Consider the following 25,964-nt stretch of genomic DNA (forward strand, 5'->3'; position numbering starts at 1 on the left):
CCTTGGATACCAATCGAAGTGGCTTTTGCCTCTCCGTTCAGAGTGGGTAAGCAGTCACATACAAAACTATATAAAAGCAGAGGTAACTACGGAACAGGAGGATCGCAGCGGAACTCGATGCACTAGCTTACGAGGATCCACGTTAAAATTTTGCTTTGAAAGTTTAACACTCTCCAAATCAACATTTGATACCCATACACAAAGATGGTCAAGCCATTTAAGGCACCTCGTTTGATGACAGCCAGCGGTGGCCGAAGTGGTGGCCGAAGTGGGGGCCGAAACGGAAGTGTCAGCTCCAAGGATTCCGACCAGGTCTATTGCGTGCTGCTCCACGTGGTCGAGGGTTGGTTATTATATTGTACCTGGCATTCCTAAAGCTAATAGCTTACTCTCTGTCCAGCGATAAACTTCATTGGACGCGATGCCACTGATCGTCAGCAGATAGTGATGAACGCCGCTCTAAACAGCGTGGACTTTGAGGTGGAGGGCACCCAGTCGGAGGAGACCATCATCTTTAACAGCAACTGCATCTGGGAGTGTGACCTGGCCGGGATTAAGCGGCTGAAAACCGATCACCGTCCCGTCAAAATGACCTTTTATGCCTGTCGTGGCGGCGGAGCGGAACGAAAGACCATTGGTACGCTGCTCCTGCCTGTCCGAGGACTGCCAGTGCTCGGCACGGTGGGCAGCCACAATAGTCCGCACTTGAAGATGTTCTGGCACAAGCTCATCTGCACCAGCAGTGAGTTCCGCTCCCACAAGCCGGAGGTGCTGCTCATGCTGACCATTATCAAGAAGTCCATCCTCCACACCAAGGACTTTGAACACTTCATGCAGTTTACCGAAGTAAGTGGCTGAGAAAGTGGTGCATAGCGTATATTAATGTATATTGGATTAGGTCAAAGCGCCACCCACACCACCGATGCAGTCGCCCGGACACTCGATAACTGCCAGCATGCTCCAGTCGCAGGTAAGTAGGTGGATTTGGGAATATCAGTGCCACTCAACAAATTTTATTTTTCTGATTATGCCAGGCCAACGTCTATGTACAATCGTTGGTGCAACTGGGCCTGCTGCAGGTGGGCAATGATCCGCTGGTAGACTGTGACATTATCGAGGTGGTGCTGCAGCTGAAGGAGCTGAGGAACGTGACCGGGCTGGTGAAGTCGCTTAACCAGGGCAAACCACCTAGCTCCGTGATTCTGGTGTTCGACTTTGTGGGCAATGTAACCAACATCGAGTTAAAGTTAAACGAATCCGACACCTACACTCTCAACGATGTCCTTGGACTGCGTTTCAAGACATCCTTGCGCAGCATGAGGCTCTATTTTCAGCGCATCTTCTATCTGCCCATTAACATGTACATGAATGGAACGGCTATAGGTGAGGATGGCCTTTTAATAGATTTTAAATACAATACATTATCAAATTTACTTTATAGCTCATTACCGCATGGACTTCACTAATCTTCTACCTACGGATGACTTCTTCTCCGACAACCGAAAGTACACCGCCAACGGCTCCTTCTCCTTCAACCGATTTGGCCGGACGGACAGCGGTAGGGAACCCAAGCCGCCACTAATGGAGTACACATTTAGTGTGGATCTGAAGACGATCTTTTCAAGGCAGGAGCAGGAGGAGCCCGAACGAACACCTTCGATTGCCAGCGGCGTCATTCGAGATGTGCCAAAGGGTCGCAAGGACCCCGAAGTGACCTTGCACACACAAAATAACGCATCCTTGGAAAGTCTGAATGTAGGTGCTGAGCTATCAGCCTCGGATGGATCCTATCGATCTTTACCTCCCGAAAAAGCCCTCGACTCGGATGGACCGTCGCATTTGGGACAGTCTCAGAACAGGAGGAAGAAATTCACCCGGCTGAGCAGTAAAGAGGTTAACTTGGATAGCGAGGATGAGCAGTATTTGGGACAGACGTTTTGCGCCTCGGTAGTTCGTTCGAGTTTGAATTTGACTGAAATTGAAGAGACAGCTGATATTAGATCTAATGCAATGAAACAATTGGATGATTCAGAAACAGAAGAAATCGAAATGAAATCTAATGCCAAAAAGTCAAATCGCAATACATCTCCACAAAGAAAGTCACCGAATTCAATCCAGGAATCAAAGAAATCAATCAGGGAATCTTTAAACAATCATTTAACAACTACATCTTCAAGAAATACCAGAAACTCTTTGGAGAATCTCGAAAATGTTGATGAACTCACTTCTTTAGATTTGTTCGAGCTTGAGGAAAAAAGACTAGAGAAGATAGCTGAGTTGGAAAGGATAAAATCAGGTCAAAGCGAGACCTTAGTGCGAACGGAGCTCAAAGTAAGAAAACACAAAAAGGCAGACCTGGAATTGCAAGGGGAAAAAACCCATCTAGAAGCAATTAATGATGTCTCACCAAAATCTTCAAGAAAATCTAAACCGGTTTCCCAAAGTGAACTAAATAATGTGCCACAAATCCAGGAACATCTGCCTATATTAACTAATCAATCGGAAGTAAGAGGCTTACAGAAGGACAGCCACGAAGAGAATGAAAAGGACTTAAGATACGATCATGCTCTTTCTGAAAAACAGAGTTCCTCCAAGGAAAAGTTAGGCAAAAAACCAAGAGCTTCCAAAACTTTGAAAGCACCAGAGCTCATGGACACTGATTTAGAGACAGACATAAGTTTATTTAGTATTCAAAAGAAACGGAAATCTAAATCAAAAATAGTTATATCCGATGAATTGGATAACTTTGAAGATTCATCCACCAGTACTGTGGAAAAAGGAAGACCTAACCCCTCTAAAGGCGATCTAAACCTTCGGGCCCGATGGGTGGAGGTTAATAAAGTGCAGACTCAAGCCTTGGTTGAAACGGAAAAGTTTCTTCAGGAGACTTGCCCCGCTGAGCTCGACAAGGTCCTCTACGAGGATCAGGTGGCGCTCGGTCAGGCAAAAGCTTCCAAGCCAAAAAGGAAACTTAAAAAACCCGAAGAGGATAAGGTCAAAAGAATCGATCATGAAACCTCTTATGGGGAGGAAATCTCTTTCCGTCAGCCTGAAAGGGATCCTATGACAATGATAGGTGAAAATCCGATAAACCTGAACGATTTGGCGAGCTCTGAAGAGTATATCTCTCTGTCGGAAGGCAATTTAAGACCTGCTGAAATTGTTTACACAGAAACAGAACAGCGGGTCACTCTTGTCAATCCCAAACGAGATCGTGAAAAGAAAAAAATGAGCTCTTTATCAAAGGACGATCTTCTGGTTGAAGTCAGGTCCGAAGAATATATCAGTATGACTAAGGGTAATCTTAGATCTGCTCGTTCTAAAACAGATTGTGTTAGGAAAAAGAAAAAAAATCCGATACACGACGATCAGGTATACCAGGCGGAGCTTACACCCTCCGAGGAACCTTCTTCGCAGTCGGAATCTCGAGGGATCGATAATGCAAATCCTATAGCGGATCAGCCTCAAGTAGATCGTGTAAAAAAAAAGAAGAGGGCTACGTCAGGAGACCAGCAGTTGATCCACGTTGAGTACACCAGTTCCCAAAAAAGTATCTCCAAGACGGAGGGTAATGTAATATGCAAAGAGTTAATAGATCCTGATGTACATACGGATGTTCAAGTCTTGAAAAAGAAGAAGCTTAAGAAGACTTTGGTAACGAATGATACTGTCGCTCAAGACTACGAAACTTTAGAAGCGGAAACAGTAAAGCCCGTCAAAAAGAAAATAATCAGGAAGAAATCATCGGTTGTTCTTGAGAACATAGAAGACACCGATATTAGAAGACCTGCCGATGAAGTTGTTTCTACTCAGGCTAAAAAAATTATTAAAAAAAAGGCCAAGCCTGTGTGTGATAATCCAACAGTTGAGGAATATCCGAAAACGAAAAAAGGTGAATCTCGAAAGTTAAAAACCACGTCTGAGGAGGATTTCACCATGGAACAGCCTTCGAGTACTATTGACTCAATAGGACAAAAAATCAAGTCCTGGCGGAGGCAGCAAATAGACCTCTTTGAGCAGGAGCTGGCACGCAAAGAGATGCATTACATTAAACAGTTGGAGCAGATGGAAAGCCAAGAGGCCGGATTACATCATCTGCACAAGGAGGAGACGAATCTGGATGAGACCTTTAAAAGCAAAAAACCTAATGTATCTGAAGTTGACTATGAGGCGAAGTTTACAGAACTCGAGGAGCACATAGCCCTGCTGAAATCGGAAATGGAGGAGCAGGTTAAGCTTTTCGAGAATCGGAGTAGAGAGTTGCGTCAGGAGAACCTTCAGCTGTACAGCGAAAAAACGGAACTGAAGGTGCGCATCGCGGCCATGGAACAGCAGATTGGGGATCTCAAGGCACAGGGCTCCGACGAAGGAGACCTCAAGGAAGTACTCGAGGAACTAAGATCGCAGCATTACCGGTATAATAATCTGGCCCGCGAAAAGGAACACTTTAGGAAGCGTTGGCGCAGATCGGCCAAACGGGTGCACGCCCTCAAACTGGCCATGTACGAAAGGAGCTTGGAAAGGGAGCATAACAATATTAGAGTCGAGTAAGTTTCTGCTTTTTTACTACAACCTTTAATTTAACTTACGTAAGTCCATTTCGTTTGCAGACCCATTGACCTGCGAAAGATCCTGACCAAGGATGCTGTGGAATTTGAGCGGGAGTACGGACAGTTTCGCCAGAATGGCATGTCTCCAAGATATACCCTCAACTCGCTGTCCGGATCGGGTGACTTTGCGCCTCCAAACAGAAAGCAAATGGCGGCTCATAAGATTTAAAGATACGATCCATTCGATTTTACCAAATTATCTGTGTCAACATTGTTTTAATTATTTAACTTTATTAAGTTTGTTCGTTTTATGTTTTTTTAATATACACGCTAGAAGGTTTAGAAATAAAAACTGGTTTCCGCTCTACTCCAGTGTGAATCCCACGCGCAAAAAGTAGGGAAGGGTGTCCAAGGGAGCGGCGTAGTCCATCACCCAGGTGGGTCCAGTGTACACCTGGTCGCTGTTGCCATCCTTCCACTCGCCCTCCGGCAGGTAAATGTCTCGCTTGGTGGCGCCCTCGACCACAACGGGAGCAGCGATGATGTCTTCGCCCAAAAGGAACTCTGCGAGATATAAACAAGTTATAGCTGCTAAAATTTCAAGTTAAGTGAAAGGATTACCATCATAGATAGACTGCGCCACCTCATCAGTAGGGGCGATCCACCAGAGGGGAACATTCACAGGTTCACCAGAATCCACAGCCCGCTTGAAGAGCTTCATGATGTAAGGCGTGTAGGTGGCGTGGAGGGCGGTGAAGTTCTTGCTGATCGCGATGGCCTCGTCGTCAAAGTTCCAGGGAACGAAGGAGAACTGCAGGGCGGGCATAAAGACGTTGGCCTGCAGCCAACGGAGGAAAAGCTCCTTGGTTGGTGGCTTCTCGTAGTAGCCATTACCACCAATCATATCGGGAAGGACGAAAGGATAACCGTTGAGGTTCATTTGCAGCATCGAAGAGATCAGTGTGAGCAGTCCGTTGTTCCATCCCCATTCGGAGTCCTTATCCACGATACGCACAAAGATTGGCTGATCTTGAGTGTTCTGGGCTGATCGAACCTCTACCATGTCTCCGAATGCAGCTACAGTACGCACGTAGTCTCCCACCGCCTGCAGTGGAGTCACCATGGAACTGCTGGCCTGGAGCACTGGATCACTGGGTAGCCAACTGGTCTCTCCGGCATCAAACTTGAAGCTATCAATGCCATCCTCATCCTGCAGACGCTTCAAACGCTTGCTGAACCACTCCTGAACCTCAGTTTTGGTAAAGTCCAGAATGGCTGCATCCTTGGGCTTGCTGTTCCACCATTGCGTGTCGGAGCTTCCCTCGTGATCGAGAACCAGGTAACCCTTAGACTTAGCTTCATCGTAAATGGCTGTGCAGTTGTTGTTAATGAATGGATGAATCCACAGGGTCACACGGAAACCCAAGGCCTTGAGGTCATCAGTCAGGGTCTTGCTATCGGGGAACTTGTTCTTCCTGAAGGTCATAGCTCCATAGCAATCCTCCCAATCATCGTCGATTTCCAGCTGGCTGTTGTTGAACCCATTATCCAGGATCTGCTTGGCGAAGTCACGAACCACATCGTCGGATACCTCGGCCTTGTAGAGAGCCCAAGTGGACCACACAGGATGCATGACCATTCGCTCATCGGGATAGCCTGTGGGTTGGCCGAGGAACGTTTTAACGGCATACCTGTGGGCTGCCTTGGCATCCTTGCCCACAGCAACGTGGTAAACGAATTTGGCGGAGGTCACCCGAGGATCATAGGGCAGAGCACTGATGGCACTCAGACACAGCTGGTCAGGATAGGCAGCACTATTCTGATCAATAAACAGCGGAGTGTTGCTCTCCACATACAAAAAGACTCCGTCGCCGTTCAACCAATATCGCTCACCAACACCAAAGTTGTCCAGCTCCTTTGGCAGGTAAGAATAGTTACTATGCCTCTGTCGCTCCACAGGCCAGTAGTGTTGCTTCTGCTCCGGACCACTGAACCAGTGCGTCGATCCGGTCTTCAAGGGGAAACAATCCCTGGGTTGGCTGCCTTGCAGCACCTGATCTCGGGATACTTTCACATGGGTTATCTCACTGCCTGTGCCCGCAACTACTCCGCTTCTGACCAGGGTGAACTCCACGGTGGATTGGCCATCGGTGAGCTGGTAGCTTCCACTGCTAGTCTCCACCAGATTGGCGCTGCTGTCGAAGTTGTCGAAGGTCACCGTCTGCAGGGACTTCTCGCCCTTCATCAGCTCATACTGCAACTTATCACCTCTCCTAAGTCGCACGTAGACATTGCTGTTGGGGAACTTGTAGCGCTGTTCGATGCTGGCACAAGTGTGAACCGCCTCCCAGAGGTAGCAGGATGCCAGCAGCAGGGATAGTAAAATAAACCTCATTTTCGTGCCTTTCTCAAAACACGACTGCCGGTCATGCACTGGCTGATCTACCTAATATAGTCGCGATAAGAAAATCGATGGAACTTCGTTGGGGCTTCGGTCAGCGTATTATACAAATAAAACTCTTGAGCGATGTCAACACAATTCTCACCTGGGGAGAACACTTCAGACGGCTCCGTGATAACCTGTCTGATAAGCGGGGTCCCACCTGAATTCCTTTATTTTCCATTAGCTAATTGATTGTTGTCACCGCTGAGATTGCAGTTCACCTACATACCCAGTCATCAATAAAAACTATATAAGCCTATCTCAACAAGTGACTTCTAAAAGTCAAGGACGACTTCAGAAGCAATCTGAAAAATCCTGATATCAAATGCAACAGTTTCTTATCATTACATGAACATTTTGAGCATTTCCTCAAGTGTTATATCGCTAAATCGATGAATTATACCTCTTCAAGAAGTTTCGAGCAGTAGTCGTTAAATAATAAAGGCGTGATCTTTTTATAGTGACTCACCTGTATTTCATTAAGTGATTAAACATTTTGAGCTAAGTTAAAATCATTTTATTAAGGCATAAATATTACAAATAATTAGTTTTGATTTTTTTCTTTTACTTTTAATACTTTAATCTATTTTGGCTTGAAATAAAGGAGCTGTAATGCCGTCGAATGTAACAAAATATAGACCAAAAATGCGTTTGTCTGGTGGTTATGAGGATGGCTAAATACATGACCTAACTAATAACTTGTTTTGATTATTTAGGGTTCCAAGTGGCTGATCTCTTCTTCCCCAAAGATCTTTTTGCTTGGCTCTTCGTCGTGATATATATTAACACCACTCTTTCTCGCTGGAAAGTGGGCCGTGAACAGTTCGTCCTCGTCAGAGTCACTTTCGTCACCGGGGATTAGGGAAACTCGGGAGTAGAGTTCGTTGGATCGAGCCATTGCCCTTCGGTGATACACGATGCCACCGGCCACTGCTACGCCCATCAGGGTGAAAATCACCGAAACCAGAAGGAGCACAGTTGTGCCAGTCATATATTGCTGGGTATCCCTATCGTCCATTTTTGATATGTCCACCACACTGGCCATTCCCGTGCTACGCACCACATAGGCATAGCAGAAGGTCTCGTTCAGGATCTTACGCAGCTGGCTGCCCGGGGAGCAGGTGCTGCACTGGGAGGCCAGGGCACCGTAGCACTCCAAGCAGCTTCGATCGCAGGCGGCACAGACCCGAGATGGCACCTCCACCAGCTGGGTGAGTGGAGTACGACGACGTCGATCCTCCGCCTGCAGAGGATCCTGCTTGTCATCCAAGCTGTTGGACATCAACAGGGAATGATCCGTGGGGGAGCTGCTGTAGGGATTAACAGGACCCCTCGTCACCTCGTCATCCTGCTCATCCTCCTCCGCTTTGAACTTGTCCAATGGATATGTGTGCACCGGGCAGACATCGTAGCACTGGTCCTCGAACATATAGGCGGAGTCATTGCACTCTGTGGAAATTTAGAGAAGGTTGAAGTTAAATATTTACTTATAATCCAAAGTGGCAAGGAAGTGATTTACCTCAGCGACAGATTTTGCGAAAAGGAAAGTTTGGAAAATAGTTGGTTAGAAAGTTGTTACAAAAGCTTAGTGAGAAACTCAAACGAAATAAAATTGAGCAATGTTTGTGCGTGTTGAGATTGGAATAAAACGCAATGAAAACATACAAGCGATTAAATGGGTAATCTGTTTTTATAATTATTGGCTATTTTTAAATCCACTACTGCAAACTATTACTACTAATACTGTAGTGTTTTAATATGAATTATATTGGTTTATGTCAAATTCGCATTCAATAGTTTTGTATTATATATTTTTTATATTTTTCAAACAAACTCTTAACTGAAACACAACCGTTTGCAACCAAAAATGTGAGGGCTTTGTTTAAAGCAAGCTCAGCAGGAAAAACATGCTCAAAAAATAAATAGGAAAAATCATAGAAGCCAGTGTGCGATTGAAGATGGCCAGTGTAGGCATATTTGCTTTACCTCCACCAGGAAAAAACACCAATTATGGACATGAAAATGTGGGTTTCTATTGTGTTAAAAAGGCAAAGTAACGAATTAAACGAATTAGAAAGTGGTTAATGTCACACAGCAGTGGGAAGTAGTTAAACTGTCCGTTTAAACCAAAAAGTAGAACAAAACAATACTTAGGATGAAGCCACACTCACCTTGTCTGCAATCTGAAAACCTCAATGGCAATTTGTGAGCGCTCCTTTCATCATATATGTATAATTAATTTTTTGAGCATGTTTCGCTTGCGGCTTTGAGTTTATTGTTGGAAATAAATTGGCTTCAAGGAGTTTTGGTTTTTACGTTGTCAATGCATTTATTTATTACTCATATAGATATTATATAGATAGATATATACACAAACATACATAAAAAATTGTATTGAGTTTCGAATTGCGTCATTCTCAATTTCCACCATCCCTACGAGGTTGTGTCACTAAATTTAAGTGTTTAATTTCAGTTTCGCTTTCTTTACATTTAAAAAAGTTTAATTTTATTTCGCTTCCTCTCACTAATTGCAAGCATTAATTTACTGTTTTTGTTCCAATGTTATTTTACAATTTCGTGGCTTTAAAGTTAATACGTTTTAATTCTAGTTTCTACCCCATGCCCTAGTACCAGTTTTTGTTTATTTTTTTTTCGTTTTTTTTGTTTTTGTTCGTTTTTATCTTTTCAAATTTTTGTGGTTTAGTATAAGCTTACATATTAATTTGGCTTTCTCTCTAATTAGTTGCTAGAGTAAATATGCTTCAGAGTTTAGTTTCCTGTGTATTCTGGCTCTCGAAGTTAAATAAGTACCAAAACTGCGTGTGCGTTTAAGAACAACAGAATACTTGGAAACGGAGCAGAATTTTGTTGTGTTCCTAACCAAACTCACTTGGAAATTTGTTCAACATAATTTATGTGGGCACTTGCCGAAGTTTCGGCAAATACTTGTAAGTTTTTGTGTTGTGTATATTGGCTTGGTTAATATTTTCGGCATTTCGGTTCGCTGCTAGTGCGTATAGCATATTATTCGTGTATACTGAGGAATTGGGGGTTAATTCAACTATTTTCGATTGCTTGTCAATGCAGATAGAGAAATGCTAGCTTTAGTTTATATCTTATGCTCTGGCTAAGTGTATGTGGGTGTGTGTGTGTGTGTGTTTGCTAATTACAACAACAACAAAAAGATACTCCACCTCTTGTTCGTTACATCGCTATTAACTTGTTTATTAAATTAACATTTATATTTGTATTGTTTATTGTGCAGTTACGATATGATTATTCATACAACGAAAATGCATAGATATCGGGAACATTTCTCTAAGTCAAAACCAATAAAATAGAAATATAAATCACAAAGGAGATAAGTAATTTTGTATAGAATTTGTTAAGTAAACTAATAGTTTGTACTTAGTTCCGAAATCAAACAAATATAAAATGATATGTTTTTGTTTGTCGGTTTGATAAGAAACGAAAACCCTTTTAAGTTTTAGCTGCTGCTTAATGCAGATTTAAAGATTTAATAATAATTATTGCACTCAATTTGCTTTTGATTTGTGTTTAATAATAATGATTTAAGTAAGCAACAAATTTTTTAACATAGATATGTTTTGTATGTGTTTCTTTGCATTGTGGACAAAATAAACCGGCAATTCAGTGTTAATTTGCAATAATTATGTGTGTTTCACGCTTTAGATTTATGTTGAAACTTTGTTGAAAACTGCAGGAACTTTTTATAAATTGTTTAATATAAATACGATTTAATTGTTTAGTGGTTGCTGCCTACTTTTCAATTATTACGCTATGCTTCACCCCTACACCTTAGGATATATTATTTACTTGGTCACGTTTATGTTCATGACCATTTCTCGTTTTGTTTTCGTTTATTTTTGATACAAAATGGGTTTGCTTTGCTTAGCGCCTTAACTCTAGAAATATTACCATTAATTACTTAGATTTGGTTTTTATTTTTCGCATCCTTTCACTCCGTCGACCCATTTTAATCATTTACCACTGTCCAAGATTTAGTTTTAATTTTAAGAAACAGTCTTTTACTATGAACTCTAAACTGCAGTGGTTGTTGTTGTGTCTGTTGAACATTCCTTTCGTTTGGCTGCATGGCATTAAACAATATTTCTTATACAAAATCAAAAGTCAAGAAGGGAACTCAAATTATAGGCAAAAAATATAATTAAAAAGCTTAAGCTTGCGTACAGTGCCTTTCAAACTGTGGCGCGACTACTTGGCTGGCTTGGCAATATCTGAAATAATGCATTTAGTTTACATGTACACATATATATACATACAGATTGTTACACAGGAAAATATATGCAAATTTTCAAGATCAATTATTAAAACCTGCTATTAATAATTATAACAAAACAATGTAAATTTGTATAAGTAACAGGATTAGAATGACATGAACAATTTGGCTTGACATTAAGAAGTTTGAGTGATCAAAAGTGATCTTATTTTTTTCCTGTGTACATGGGAAGCAGGCATTTGGAAAAAAAACATGGGAAAAACAAATCAAACTAAACAGGCTTAAAACAAACACAAACAGACTAAACGAAAACAATAAAAACGAATCGTACAAATAAATTTCAACTAAACTCTTAAACATAATGTGTATAATAATATATATATATATTTTAGGATACGTTTGTATATAGTTGCGTTGAATTGCATTTCGACTAAAATAATACAAAAGTTTGCTTTGTGCGTCCCATTTCTCGACAAACAAAAAGTAAAGGATACCAAATGGAGAACAACCTTGGTTTTTGCCCTGCCACGCCCCCTAATACGTGTGCGTGTGTGTGTGTTGCTTGTGTCGTTGTGTACAACTAGGCTTACATTTAAATTTAACTACAAAATTTTTAGTATGTATATTCTTTTGGACTTGTAGTGATTCCTTCTCCTCAGCTCGCCTACTCTAAATTACTTGTATTCTTGTTTATTTTTACTTGTATTTTTTCTCGCACTGTTGCCATCAAATTTTTTAAATGGAAATTCTTTGTTCGCTTTTCATCTCATTTCGGTTTTTCGTTCTTTACACAGTTCAATTTTGTTTCTTTGCTGTTGCCAATTTTCTTTTCTTTTTTTTTACCGTCATTTGTTACTAAATTATCTAATGCATTTGATAATGTTGTTCTTGTTGTTGTTGTCGTTGGCATGTTTAAAGTTTAGAAAGAAGACTTGCATGATCATAAAAAAGAGTAAGGACAAACCTAAGCACTTGCGATCGCTCCACTTAAGGCACGCGGCGGTGTTGCTGTGATCTCGAGTCATGCCCACCTCGCCCACCTGGAAAGGAAAAGGATATTGCTGGGTTAAGATAGGGAATTATATTCTAAAAGATACATAGTATAGATAAGACGGGGCTTAATGGTACAGGCGGTTAGGATACCTTTAGTCGTAGTTAGTCCTTTTTAAAAAGATTACTCTCAGGATGGTTTCACTTCTTTAAGTACCTAAAAGGCTTAGGTCCGAAAATTACTATAAATAACAAATAGCATTGCAAGGATAAGGGAAATACAAATAAACGCAGATCCAAATAAAACACTTGTGGTAAGATCTGGCTTAAATCCAATTTAAAGCAAGTATAAATCTAATACGATTTATTGTTAAACAGCAGATTAGTTTGAAAAGTGGTAAGAAATTCACAAAATTAATGCCATCAAAAGTGAATAAAAGACGGGGATTGAAGTACATTTATGGCCATTACTCCTGTGTTTAAAGTTTAAAGTCGAAAGTCGGTGCCTTTGGTTTTATTTGGCCAGTCAGAAGTGTCTGAAAGTTTGGCCCCTCCGATTCGAATTCCAGTTGTTGTAGTTCACTGCATGTTGCCGCTCTGTCTGGCATTTTAAGCACTTATGTATGTGGCTCCGTCTGGCCTTATTTATAGCTGCCCCATCCGAAAAAGGTCTGTCCAAGTCTATCTAAGTTCACATGCAATGACGTCGCGTGCTAGTTTGGCGCAGGAAAATGGTAGGGACGAGGGACTTTCAAAGGCGTGGAGAAGAGGGCCCCCTTCATCGGCGTGGAAAAGTGTTTGTTATGCAAAAAGTTTTTTGCCAGCCAGCCCGAGCGGTGAGGAGCAAAAAACTAAGGTCACTGCACTCGCCTTTATTACCGCACATCCCTTGCTGCCCAGCCAGTGGCAGTGGCGGAAAGCAGCAACGCTTTTAAAGCACAATAGGTGCCAAAAGGTTAAAAATTGCTGCCTGCCCGGGGCAAAAGTGCACTTGAATAAAGCCCGGGCTGCCATGGGCTGGCCAAACGTAGGCAAAGTTTAGAAAAATGCTGATTCCGCACACGGAGAAAAATGCCAGAGCAGTGATACTTACAAAATATACATATATTGCAATACCATCGAAAAGAATGTTATGCGTTCTTAGTCGTGAGGTTTTGTCAGCTGTAGTTAAAGGGATTTTATACATAGGGGTTTTCTAATAATTGCTGGCGATAGTTTTTCGCTGTGCCCACCGATGTACTGGTGTCCCTGACCGAGGCACTGCCTGTTGGCCCACCGCCAAAAACGAGGCTTAAAAACGGCTGCCAAAAGTGGAATTAAGATGCTGGCGGATGGTGACTTGGTTAGGGAGGTGGAGGTGGAGGTGACTGGAGGCAGGAGGAGTGCAGCAAACAGGCCCAAAGATAGCTGCTGACAGTGTATGCCTAAGTATTTGCAAATTTATGAGCGCTATTGGGCGAGTACTTTGCATACTTTGGCTCCTGTGCATTGGCGCGTGCTGGGGAACTTCGTACATTAACAACAAAAGGCATGCTGGGCTGGGGGTACAAAAAATCAAAATAAACAAACTGGAACTCGAGCAAACTCGAGAGAAACAGGCTACCTGCCAAAGGACCAGAGTCCTGCAAGGCAGCACAGTTTGCAAGCCACTGCGATTGTCCAACTGTCCCGACTGAATGACTGACTGAAGGTTTAATCAAGCTAGCCACATGCAAGCACGCAGCATTGTGCCGCGATTCTGATGCGGGTTCTGATCACTACCTATCTCCTCGCTCCCAGACAAAGCATCTACAAGGCACTGCAAGACCAAGAAATAAACAGAACTCGAAGGGCAACTGGGCGTATGAATACAGTCAAGGTTCGCAAAGCTGGACTAAAAGCATATATGCACTTATATATATTACTCTCCAAAATTATTTAAGATCAAATTATAATCTATACGTTTAGTTCAATTTATTAATAAAGCTATAAGCAATATATTAAAATAGAAAACCTTGCCTTGTTATGTCTTCATGTATGCAAACATTCACTGTATTCAAAATCGATGTGGCGATTAAGCTATTCATGCACTTGGGGGATTTTCACAGGTAGACAATGGATGCGGAACTCACCTGCTGCATATTCCTCCACTGGCCGGTGGAATCGTACTCGACGTCGTTGTGGGCCATATCGTTGCCATACAGATTGAACTGGTTCGACTGGCTGGGATTGGCCACGTCCTCGGGTTGGGCGGGCGTTTCGGTGCCGTAGAATATCATATCCCATTGTGTGATTTGTGCTGCAACGCAGAGTAGAGAAATCAAATGCTTTTAGTTATTGCTGACTAGCCAAGGGCTCAATAATCCAAATAAAATCGAAACATCTATACAAAATCAACAGCGAACGACAAACGCAAAATGTTATAAAATGTATGATATATTGCAGATTGCAGGCGGGCAAACAAGTCAAGTGAAGGGCCAATAAATCTACCATATGAACGAAATACGTACTATATATGGCGCAGATCAAGTGCCGAAAGCTAATCGCAACTTTCATCACAATCCGGCAAAAAGGATAAAAATGAAAAATTGCTCCACTGACAGCAGCCATGGCAACGTCAGCCCAATGGCCAACAACCCGAAAAAAAAACATTTTAAAGTTGCACTTTGATTGATGAAAGTAACAAGAAAGTGCCACTCAGTGGCAGTCAAACTTTCATTGACGGCCACGGGTCGAAATCATAAAATATAAAGCAAAATATTTGTACTTTTGACACGGAATGATAGTTCCATAGTATTTAACAAGTATTAATTGATACTAATAAATGATAATGGTTGCGTAGTGAAAATACTACAAATAATGCTTTTATTTGAAACTAAAAAGCAAAAGATGTGGTTCCGAAAATTGTTTGGCTACCATTTGGTCCGTTGACCTCCTTTCGGTGGTCTTTCCGTGCCTCGTAATCCGGAGTCGCGGGAATCTCCTCCATTTCCACCTCCACCTGAGCGGGAGCCATGACTCCGGCGGCGGCCATCAGCAGTTGCTGTTTCTTGAGAATCTTCTGATCGGGCAGGAAGCTACTACCGCCGGCGGGTAATATGGGCAAAATGGAGAGCGTGGCCATCGTCTGCGAGGGCGGCGGCACCGATGGTGACTTCTTTGTATTGCCCTGGCGACTATTTCCACCATTGGTGGGCTTGAACAGATCCACCTCGAATTGTTTTCCCTGCTTGGCCTGCTTGGGTTTTCCTTTGGGAGAACTGTTTTCATAGGGTTCTAGTTCGGGAAAAATGGCCTGAATCTTCTCGTAGCGCTCGAATAGCTTGGGTATCCGCGAATTCGACGAGGAAGTGGTACTCTCCTTCACCTGCTTGGCTGCTTTGATGGATCCGTTGCCGGAATTCGTGGTGATCTCACCCACCACCTTGCGACTCTTCTCGTCATAGGATTTCTCGCCGGAGTTGGCCTTGGGTCTCTGTGTCTGCACTCCATTCCTGTCCTGCTTGTTGTTCTTCTGCTGTTGTTGCTGTGAGATGCGGTAGTACTTATTCTTGCTGGTGCTTGTCTGAATGATGGTGCTCTGGGTGGTTTGCTCCTTGCGGTTACCGCCCGATCCGCCTGATTTTCCCTTGTTACCATTATTGCCCTTGTTTCCCTTGTTGTTGGTTTTCTCCTTGCTGTTATTGTTAGACTTTCCATTGGTTTTGCCCAAAATCACGCCGTAGGTGGCCGAAATCTGTTGGTAACCCTGTTTGGGTGGTGCGGAATTCAGCAGCGGATTGTTGGTCACATAGCTGGATTTATTGGGTGGAGGCACTTTGCCCAGGGGCAACTTGGAACCGCCAGAGGGTGAGCTACCAAAGTTATTGGGTGGAATGCGGGGATACTGGGGTGAATAGGCTTGATGCAGATTGCTGGTGGTGCTGCTGCTATTCGGGGTGGTTGCCTCCGAACCACTTGGCTTGGGCACCGAGATCGGATCGTTGGGACCGATGCTCTGAGTGGTGCCATAAAAGATCAGCGACCATTCCCTGAGCAGAGCATGGCCTACAAGCCGGTGGGTTAATGGGTGGGTTCATGGGGTGTTTAGTGGGTGAGATCCACAAAAGCGCAGCATGTAAAACGGTACAGGTTTAAAGCATCTATCTGACGGCACAATGTTTGGTATCTTGGAAAATGTTCTCAGACTTACCCATATAGCGACCTTCGTTGTGGATCTCCAGCTGCCAGTTTCCTTGCGGCGACTCTCCCCAGGTGTGCACAGACATAAAGGGCCACTGGTTGAATCCGGAACGAGAGTTGTCATGTATCCTGTTGATGGAGGGAATTAGCAGGAGTTCGGTGGTTACCATCTGCCCCACTTACCTAGGCGTTAGGAGCGTGACACTGGTGTTTGCGGGAGACCTCAAAAAGAGCTGAATGTCTCCTCGTCTCTGCGACGTAAGCGTAATCTTGGCCTGGACGTGCTCCAGGTAATTGACCGATCGACAGTGGTTAACCGTCAGTTGCAGGGTGATGTGGGTACGAGGTGGAATGACCCTGGAAAGCAAAGAATTTAAATGAGTACCACAACGAAGGGGTAAGTCTAATTGCTTCTCCTACTTGTCGACATGGGGGGCGTTTATCTCGCACCGCTGCTGCTCCGGCACCGCCTTCCAGTTGCGGGCCACGCGCACCATCTCGGCGGCGTCCATCAATCCGTAGCCAAAGGAGTGGCTCACCCGCCGCCCCACCCCGTTGCGTGACCAGCTGGGGTCTTTGAGGTTCGCCGGCTTGGCGGTGCGCACAACAATGTGCTGCAGATCGCGCCAGGTGAGATTCTGGTTGGACTGCAGCACCAGGGCGGCTATGCCAGCGGCGAGCGGGGCCGACGCCGAGGTGCCCGTGTGGGAGACAGTGCACGAGTGGTGCAGGTCCGTGGTGACCACCTGCTTCTCGCCCTGCCCGCCGCTGCTGTAGGTGGTGGCCAGCGTGGAGCTGCACTTCTCCGAGTACCAGGGCACATGGCCCTCCTCCGTGGCACTGGAGATGGACAGCGTCCAGATGGAGTTCGTGTAGCCGTCGCAGTTGCAGTTATCCTGCTCCCGCCCACCATTGCCCGATGCCCAGATGAAGATGCTGCCCTTGCCGCCGCGTCCCTTAGTTGTGCCCTCGATGAAAGCGCGCGATGCCAGCTCCCCGGGTCCGTCCACCGTCTTGCCATCGTCATCGGGTCCCCAGGAGGCACTGTATATGTCAATGTGCTGCGGATTCAGCGACAGCGACCGTGCCTCAACCGCATCCGTGACGTCTCCGTCCAGCATCCTGACTCCGCCCACACTGGCGCCGTAGGCAATACCCACCGCGCAGAACGAATTGTTGGCGGTGGCTGCCACCTCGCCGGCACAGCGAGTTCCATGGCGGTTCGAGTCCGTCATATCGTAATGCGGCATCGGATCGTCGTCGTGGCTATTCACATCATACGAGGCTTTGGGATCCTGTTTACGTTATCATATGCTGATTTAGTATGGATTTCATGATAAACGAATAACTCTACTTACGTAATTATCTTGTATGTCCGGATGATCGGATTCCAGACCATCGTCCAGAATTGTCACCACCACGCCCTTGCCGGTAATGCCCATCTTCCATGCGGGTATCACATTCATGTCCAGACCACCACCACGATTCTGAGAAAAATGTTACGTTATAACAATTTGTAGGTATAAAAGAATATTTGTTTAAATATTATATCTTAAAACTTATGGTTGTGCTCTTGAAACATCAAAACATTGATATCATCATTATATTTTCTAAGAATGGATTTGTTTGCATTTTCAATCACTTACCAGATACCACATCTGCGGCCACTTGGAGTCGTTAAAGGACATGGCGTCCACCATCGACATGGCTCGCGAGGAGGTCCTTGAGGGTCGCATGCGGATAAAGTCCCGCTTGGATCGCGACTTGGCTCGCTGCTGCTTCGCCCAGTGGACGCGATCGTCGTCATCCAGGCGAGTCTGGTGATGCGTGGCGGGGGAGAGCGACCGCTTCGAGACCTTGTGATGTGCGAAGTGGTAGTGATCATCGAAGATCTGCAAAGAATGATGGTTTAATGGATTAATAGGCAGTTTACAATATAACATTTAAATCTAATAATAAACTGGAGATAGCAGTCGTTGCTCTTAACATCTCAATAAGCTAAGGGTAGAAACATTTGTTTAAATCATTAATTTTCCAAAGAAGTTAGTATAGAACTAATATTTTTTTAATACTCCGGTAATCATGTCTGGCGGAACGCAAGGGATTCGCAAGCTGGCCGACAAGCTCTTCACACCCAACGAAATTAGACGTTTCCAGGCGTACAAGAACCGGCTCAGTGAGAAGTTTTTGACCGTGGAGGGCTTAAAGTCCACCTTCAAGAGACCGGATTTCGGAAAACTATTTAACCGTCGCGTGTTTTCATCGAACAAGGAAGGTAAGATACGTTGATCCCCAAAACTCTGGTAAACTCATTATAAGGAGCATTTTTAAGATTGCCCCGAAGAGCCAAAAGTTAAGGAATGTGACCCCAGCTGGGATGAGCTGTATCCTCCAGGGCCGCCATACGAGCCCTATGACACACACTACTGGTATCCAGATCCCGAGTTCATGAATAAACATCCGTATATTGTAAGGTATCCCGAGGGTGACGAGTGGAAAAAGCGTCCCAATTTCAAGGGAAAACAGATTCCACCCGTCGATCGTACTTTTCGCACCAAGCTCATAAACTTTGGACCCGCCCATCCGGCGGCACACGGAGTACTCCGTATGATCCTCGAGCTGGACAACGAAACGGTGCTGAATGCCGATCCGCACATTGGACTACTGCATCGCGGAACCGAGAAACTGATCGAGTACAAGACGTACACTCAAGCTCTGCCCTATTTCGATCGCCTGGACTATGTATCCTGCATGGCCAATGAGTTGGCCTACTGCCTGGCGGTGGAGAAGTTGCTGAATGTTGAGGTTCCACGCCGGGCCAAGTACATACGCACCATGTTTTCGGAGATAATGAGGCTCACGAATCACACGATGGCCATTGGTTCGTCGGTACTGGACTGTGGAGCTATAACTCCACTCTTTTGGTTGTTCGAGGAACGTGAGAAGTTGTATGAGTTTTCGGAACGCGCTTCGGGAGCTCGTCTGCATGCCGCCTACATTCGACCGGGGGGCGTGGCCAGTGATATACCTCTAGGGTTTCTCCACGATCTTTATCAGTTTATCAATCTATTCAACGAACGATTGGATGAGGTGGAGGACGTCGTGACCGATAATCGCATCTGGCGTATGCGTAATATTGGCATTGGCGTCATATCCGCACACGATGCCTTGAATTATGGATGCACTGGACCCGTCCTGAGGGCCACCGGCGTAAAGTGGGATCTGCGCAAGCAACAGCCATACGATGCCTATGATGAGATTGATTTTGACGTGGTTGTGGGATCGAATGGGGACTGCTACGATCGCTACTTGGTGCGCATGCGTGAAATGCGCGAGTCGGTGAATATCATCAAGCAGTGCATCGACTCCATGCCACCGGGTGAGATCAAGGTGGATGATCTGAAGATCTGCCCTCCACAGCGAAGCAAGATGAAGGAGGGCATGGAGGATCTGATCCATCATTTCAAGCACTTCTCGCAAGGATTCCGTGTGCCTCCGGGACAAACGTACTGTGCCGTTGAATCGCCCAAGGGGGAATTCGGAGCATTTCTCATCTCCGATGGTTCCTCGCGTCCCTATCGCTGCAAGATTCGTCCAGCTTCCTATGCTCATCTAGCCCTCATGGCCAAAATGGCACCCGCACACCTTCTGGCCGATGTTGTGGCCATTATTGGATCGCTGGACATCGTTTTTGGCGAAATCGACCGTTAGTCAGGGTTTGGTAACTTCAATTACATTTATTATAGACCCCATTTTGTGTATGAACGTCAAATGCCCGAAACCTAAATAAAACGGAAGCCTATTTATGCAGCATGTAATTTAAATAACACTCGGAGAAAGTATCTAATTTATAGAAACATTTTTTGGCCAACAAATTTCAAACCTTAATTCTAATAAATAAAACTATACATAAAATATAAATTATTAATTTTTTATTGAAAAATCCCACAGATTTATCATTATAGAAAACAATTTATTTTCGGCAAGTGTACAAATTTAGAGCACACACACAATTTCTGTCCAGAGCATGAGTGTAATTAAAATGGGCTTTTATTATTTTTGAAATTTGTGCAAAATTGTTCTGATTTAGTGACGCATGACATAAGCTCCTGCGTCCCTTTCCCGCGCTATCTGCCATCTCTCTTCCTCTCGGTTCCTGTGCAAGTGAGATAAAATAGTAGCAGGCATTTTGCCGCAGTTTTGAAAGCTGTGTGTGTGTATGTGTGTGCTTTGTTGTTAATTGAATTTCATTGTGCTAAATTCTTTGGCAAATTGCAATTTAAAGGCTGCACACGAAGCCGACTGTGAGTCAAACTATTTTGCAATTACAATTACAATTAGTTGTGCAGAAGCGTTGACAGAATTAGTTATGGCAACTACTGGGCCATAAAGTTCGGCCACATTGTTTTGGCCAGCCACAGGAACTCGACCAATTTGGGAGGTGAATGTGATACATTCCTGCCGCCATTCTTGTCGCCTAACTGAGGTTTGGCCAGGCACATATGTCATAGCTGTGTGAATAAGTGTTGGTCCTAATTGTAAGCGAATTCCTAAGAACCTACATCCAACCAAAACTTATACATCATTAAGGGCCATGCCAAAACCATCACTAAGTTTGGTACCAACACAATTTATTTAGGCCCACAGCAGGATGTCGCCGTCGATTTGGCAAACAGCGGAAGTGGCGTTCTCCTTCCGGTTGCCACTTTCTCACCACCTTGCAAACACGTTCCACATTTCATTTTATATGGTATGGTTAAAAGTTTCGCTCATGTATTAAAAACCTCTTTATATTTAATGCCAGATATAAAATTAATGTACTAAATAAAATAGGAGTAAAAGCCATATCTATAAATTTGGCCAGCTTACTTTGAAATCGCCTAGCTTTAAGCTGCATAGAAGCAGATGCAAGGATGTTGGCAGACTTTCCCCATGTTTTCCAGTGTTTGCTGAAAAATTGGAGCTGTTGAATGGCACAGGATGATAGGCGAGGCATACATATGCGCCCACAGCAGCAGACGTAAACCCCAAGCCCCAACTACTGCCCACTCTTAACCCCCAAACTACTCACCACCCTTAACCCCCTTGTTGGCACGGCTGGGCGACTACTAAAATTTTAATTGCTGCTACTCTCTGCGTACGTGTCGCCCAGCGCTCAAAGCTCGTTTAGTTTTTATGTCCGACGAGTGGTGCCACGCCCCCAGCTCGCGCGCCCACTATCAAGTTTATTAATTTATGCGGCACACACACATTCGCACACATATGTACACTTGGATTTGTTTACTTGCTGCCTGCTCTTGTGCATATGCAATTTTGTCTAACATTTTAATTGAGTTGGGTGGAAAAGTTAAGTTAATACCTCGCACACGCTCACAAACACGCAGTCTACTGGTTATCTACATTTTTGCAAAAAAAAAAAAAAGGATATACATATACATAGGATCAGTTTTTTGAGTGCTCCTAGGGCTAGACTGGCAATTGGCTTAGTTTTAATTGTTTTGATGCGGTTTCAATTAAAAGTGACTTATGAAAGTCAATCTGCCCACGCTCTAATCAAGGACTCTGAGCAGGATACTACTTTCAGGAGCCATAAATAAATATTAATTTAAGCAAATGAGGATATTGGATAACTTCGTGAGCTTGCGAATGATGGAATGGATTTAAATAAATAAATAATCTCAAAGAATATTTCCAACCTTCAATATACCAAATACATTCATTGCAGTAAATCACATTGGCCAAGTTAAGCGATCTTAACCGCAAGAAACTAATTTTCTGCAACAACACAGACGACGATGATACAGAAGAGGCAATAAAACCATGGCAAACATTGCCAGCATCAAATCGTTTAGAGGCAAAGAGGGATATGTTAAGCTGTGAATAATGCCCACTCCATGGCAGCTTTTAAAATTGTCAACAATTTAATTAATCAACTAGCTCGCTGGTGCAGGCCACCTCGGGGAACTCCCTGATAAATGGCTGTTCCGAGCGAGGAAAAAAGGCGAGCGTAGGAGGACCAAGGATATTGGCTTAGCCATTGGCAGCAATGTGAGCTGAGTGTGGTTTTAAATTAATACGTACACTGAGAAAAAGTTTAAGCTAAAGTGGAACAGCTAAATAATACTTAACAATTTCACCATGTCTTTCTCCTCACTGTACTTAAAGAGCACAATAACCGCAATATGTTCAATTGCCATTGAAAATGGTTAATTTTCCGGCGTCGCCAGTGGAGGCCTGGGGTCATCGATGGAATGCCAGAATCGGGAGCAGGAAGTGGAACAGGACCAGCACCTGGTGACAGCCAGACAGGAAGCAGCCCTGTATAAATATGTGCCCGTTTCATTAGCTACTAATTAATTTAGCTCGCACACAAGCGCTCACCGCCAACAAACCACCCAGCCCACCAATCCACCGCCCCATCGCGTCAAGAAGGAAATGCAGTTTGGATTTTCAATTAAGTGGGCGGGCCAAGGAAGTCGGAAGTGTGCAAGCTGGGGATGTGCGATTTCCCCGCTTGCATGCTGGAAAATATTACACAGTGTTAAAAGCGATGACAGGTGCAGGGTATGGTGCCCCAAGCTCATGGGCTGAGGTACAAACTACGAGAGCTGTAAACTGTCACACAGGAGCTGTGAAAGATGTCAAAAGCAGCGAGAGTAGGCGGTTGTCGGTGGGTGGATGTTGATGGGTGTGGGGTGTTGGTGGGAGCAGAAGAGCTCCCTGCAGGGCACCCCCCTCCGAAAAGGTTAAACATCATTCCCAGAAAAAATGGGGACTTAACCATTTTGTTGTGGGCTTTTTTCCAACGCGATGCATATATGTAGTATGTGCACTCATTGTCCATTACGTGAATCTCCTTGCATGCCCCCGGCATGTGTTATTAAAAGGAAAATTTAATAAGTAATATTAAAAAAAGTGGACTTAAAAAATACAGGTAATCAAAGAGGGACACCTTTTGTGATTGAGCTTGTTTAAGTTTTTTTAACAGCAATATTTGGCCCAAAAAAGTGGCTTTAACAAATAGAATCGTTTTATAGACCTTTTATGTTCGGTTCTTGAGTGCATACCTGGTTTTCGGTACAAAACACTCTCGTCTGAAATCCCACAACCATGTCGAGTTGTTTGCCAATCATTTGGGCACCAACGTTGCCATTTGCATATGTACATTGGATACCTGGCTGGCTTTTGTTTCCCTCATCAGCACAACGATGCCATAAAAACGTATATGTTTTTCCGGGTGGCGGCTGTAAGTTTTCCTTGCCAGCCCAGCCTTTTGTTAAAATATTTATAGAAAATGGCGACAATTTGCGACAAACAATTGCGGGTCAGCCTTCACGCACTCTACAAGCCATGTTTATGGGTTTTTTGTTTGCCTTTCGATGTATTCGCCTTGTTTGGAGTGGCGAAACCATTTTATCCATAGGTCAAACCTCATTATGATCTTCCATGCATTAAGACTGAAATGGGTAGTAGCTACGGGCTACACTTATGGGTGGATAAATAAAAAGTCGAATCTACTCCCACGCCTCGCATATGCCAGCTTTCCACAAGGTGATACCCCAAGGGCTGGCCAAGGAAAATCTACCCCCGTTCGGCAATCTCGTGGACCCCGAAAATACATAATTGTTTCCATGGGAGAGATTGTTACTACTATATACTATGACTTGGTTTCCCTCGCTGGTTTTTTCTCTTATTTTTGCACTTCCAATCAGGTGGGCCAGCCAACCCTTCGGACTGCCGAAACTGTCCCCTGTGGGTAGCTAAATGTAAGATACAAAACCGAATCTGGCCGTCAGGGTAGCAAAGGAAAAAATTGAATAAAGCAGGAGATCAGCTGTTGTAAATTCCTGGCATGAACTTGCCCTCACAATTTCTCGGTTTTTATGGCAATTGGGGGAGCAATACATATCTTTTCGCAAATCTGTATCTTACGGGGGTTGATCCAGGAGACTTACCCTTTGTAGAATCTTCGAGCATAGCCTCAAACTACAGAAGTCTTAATGGAGATGACAGAATATTTGATTGCAAATGATGAGACAGTTTTAGGTTTCAAAAACGTACTCATGCTGTCAATGCCCATTTGAAATACCCTTCATATCAAATATATTTCGTGTATCTATAATTCATAGTAATTATTGTTAAATTATATGCACTGTGCACTTTAAGTTTTAGCAGCCACTGCATACGAAATGCAATTTATTTGATTAATCATATCCATGATTAACGATTCAGTTGCATACGAAACCTTTCTCAAATTAATGCGGCGATTTAATTGTATGCATTTTCATAGGTAAGCCTCTTCGTACCTCGATTTATTGTTCGAAATTAATTGAAAATATAAAAATCATTTTGGTTTTAAATTATGCGGCATAGCCTGGCTGCGGAATATTAATGACATTGCCAGAACAGCACCCAGTGGTGAAAAGTGTGTTTTATTTTAATTGATGCCATTCAGTAGTCTCCAATGGGATCGAATCACTTTGCTATTTACCGCTTGCGCAGGTGAAAATTAATATTCAAATTGAATTGATAACAACCAGGCATTACTATTCATTGCAGCTGTTAAATGCTGAAAGGTGGATTAAATCGTTCATCGCAGACCTTAAATCCGATTGCCCAACCGGTGTCCAATAAAAGACGCATCTCTCCAGATGGATGGCCACCGAGGGGCCACTTCGCGTGAAAAGTTGTTGAACAAAACACGAGGGCCAGCTCAGCTGGCAGTCCTGTAAACAAACGACATCCTTTCGTTGTTTTTTTTCCCCAAAAATGTTCTTTCGTTATATATGGCAGTGTGGAATTTGACGAATCACTTCCAAGGCCGCTGCACTGATCCGAAAAAGAGTTTCAGTTTTAAAGCGGATACCTTGTTTGGCCAAGGAGCAAGGACAAATAAAAGGCCTTCCCATTTGCATTGGCGGAAGGGGGAGCGACGTGAGCTGGCTGTTTAATAAAAAAAGGGGGGGCCTTTGGTCATTCGCAGTCTTGGATAAGCCTGCATGTCCTTTGGCAAACAGTCGGCGCACAGCAAACGAAATTTATTGGCTTTCGAAGGAGAGTAAAGAGGAACGGGTTTCTTTTGCGCCTTTTTGGGTCGCGCTTCTGACCAAAAATGGTAAAAAAAAAAATGTTATAATTACAATCTGTTACTTTATTGCTTGTTCTACAGAAAAGGACACCAACTACAACATCATTTTGATAGATTCAGCGATTTGAATCCACTTAATGAGTGTGTACGCTCAGCCTGCTTAGCTATGCACTTAAACTGTGAAATTATCGAGTTGTTCGAACCAAAAACCACAAGCCAGGATTCCAGCACTTGGATTAGTGAACTAGACTAAGGCCCATTGAAAGGGTATAATGCACCACCGGCTTCTTTCAGTTTAGGGGTTTCATTTTTGAGACTCAGCAGTGGCTCATTAACCGCACTCGGATTCCATTCACAGCTCCATCAAGATATCTGCTTCTGTTGTTCGCATGGAGTCGAGGCAGTGCGCCCCAAATGCAATCGGGGAATTTCCAAATATTTTTGCATTTCAAGTGGCAGCATCAGCATTTG

At 43.9% G+C, this 25,964-nt stretch overlaps 4 protein-coding genes across 8 annotated transcripts in view; 2 read left to right on the forward strand and 2 right to left on the reverse strand.

The window, feature by feature from the left end:
- Positions 1-21: 21 nt before the first annotated feature.
- LOC6729610 lies at positions 22-4,807 on the forward strand. The gene is made up of 6 exons (XM_016177523.3): positions 22-343; positions 401-846; positions 899-970; positions 1,035-1,383; positions 1,442-4,547; positions 4,611-4,807. The coding sequence occupies exons 1-6, from the start codon at positions 205-207 to the stop codon at positions 4,777-4,779; spliced, it is 4,281 nt and encodes a 1,426-aa protein (XP_016036248.1). The 5' UTR covers positions 22-204; the 3' UTR covers positions 4,780-4,807.
- Positions 4,808-4,821: 14 nt separating this feature from the next.
- On the reverse strand, positions 4,822-6,984 carry LOC6729611 (myogenesis-regulating glycosidase). Its single transcript, XM_002104883.4, has 2 exons — positions 5,172-6,984; positions 4,822-5,114 (listed from the first exon to the last, which is right to left on the reverse strand). The coding sequence occupies exons 1-2, from the start codon at positions 6,943-6,945 to the stop codon at positions 4,915-4,917; spliced, it is 1,974 nt and encodes a 657-aa protein (XP_002104919.1). The 5' UTR covers positions 6,946-6,984; the 3' UTR covers positions 4,822-4,914.
- Positions 6,985-7,494: 510 nt separating this feature from the next.
- Positions 7,495-25,964, reverse strand: part of LOC6729613 (furin-like protease 1) — a 126,491-nt gene continuing 108,021 nt past the window's right edge. For 4 of the 5 annotated variants that reach the window (XM_016174719.3, XM_016174716.3, XM_016174717.3 and 1 more), the window contains 9 exons: positions 18,052-18,297; positions 17,764-17,892; positions 16,826-17,700; positions 16,589-16,762; positions 16,416-16,534; positions 15,140-16,270; positions 14,356-14,522; positions 12,219-12,294; positions 7,495-8,442 (listed from right to left, as the gene is read on the reverse strand). In XM_016174719.3, coding sequence (XP_016036255.1) covers positions 7,706-8,442; positions 12,219-12,294; positions 14,356-14,522; positions 15,140-16,270; positions 16,416-16,534; positions 16,589-16,762; positions 16,826-17,700; positions 17,764-17,892; positions 18,052-18,297 — 3,654 coding nt within the window. In that variant the 3' untranslated portion in view covers positions 7,495-7,705. The remainder of the gene's footprint in view (positions 8,443-12,218; positions 12,295-14,355; positions 14,523-15,139; positions 16,271-16,415; positions 16,535-16,588; positions 16,763-16,825; positions 17,701-17,763; positions 17,893-18,051; positions 18,298-25,964) is intronic. The other variant, XM_016174715.3, reaches the window with a different exon arrangement.
- Positions 18,384-20,229, forward strand: LOC6729614 (NADH-quinone oxidoreductase subunit D). Its single transcript, XM_016177524.3, has 2 exons — positions 18,384-18,680; positions 18,738-20,229. The coding sequence occupies exons 1-2, from the start codon at positions 18,488-18,490 to the stop codon at positions 20,114-20,116; spliced, it is 1,572 nt and encodes a 523-aa protein (XP_016036256.1). The 5' UTR covers positions 18,384-18,487; the 3' UTR covers positions 20,117-20,229.

The sequence above is a fragment of the Drosophila simulans genome, chromosome 3R (assembly GCF_016746395.2).
Source record: "Drosophila simulans strain w501 chromosome 3R, Prin_Dsim_3.1, whole genome shotgun sequence".
In the NCBI taxonomy this organism is placed as follows: domain Eukaryota; kingdom Metazoa; phylum Arthropoda; class Insecta; order Diptera; family Drosophilidae; genus Drosophila; species Drosophila simulans.

Excerpts from the sequence above, each read along its gene's own strand:
- LOC6729610 (XM_016177523.3), top strand. The coding sequence starts at position 205 with ATGGTCAAGCCATTTAAGGCACCTCGTTTGATGACAGCCAGCGGTGGC. Across the intron at positions 847-898 it reads ACTTCATGCAGTTTACCGAA|GTCAAAGCGCCACCCACACC; the intron begins GTAAGTGGCTGA and ends ATATTGGATTAG. Across the intron at positions 971-1,034 it reads CCAGCATGCTCCAGTCGCAG|GCCAACGTCTATGTACAATC; the intron begins GTAAGTAGGTGG and ends TGATTATGCCAG.
- LOC6729611 (XM_002104883.4), bottom strand. The coding sequence starts at position 6,945 with ATGAGGTTTATTTTACTATCCCTGCTGCTGGCATCCTGCTACCTCTGG. Across the intron at positions 5,115-5,171 it reads GGCGCAGTCTATCTATGATG|AGTTCCTTTTGGGCGAAGAC; the intron begins GTAATCCTTTCA and ends TATATCTCGCAG.
- LOC6729614 (XM_016177524.3), top strand. The coding sequence starts at position 18,488 with ATGTCTGGCGGAACGCAAGGGATTCGCAAGCTGGCCGACAAGCTCTTC. Across the intron at positions 18,681-18,737 it reads GTTTTCATCGAACAAGGAAG|ATTGCCCCGAAGAGCCAAAA; the intron begins GTAAGATACGTT and ends AGCATTTTTAAG.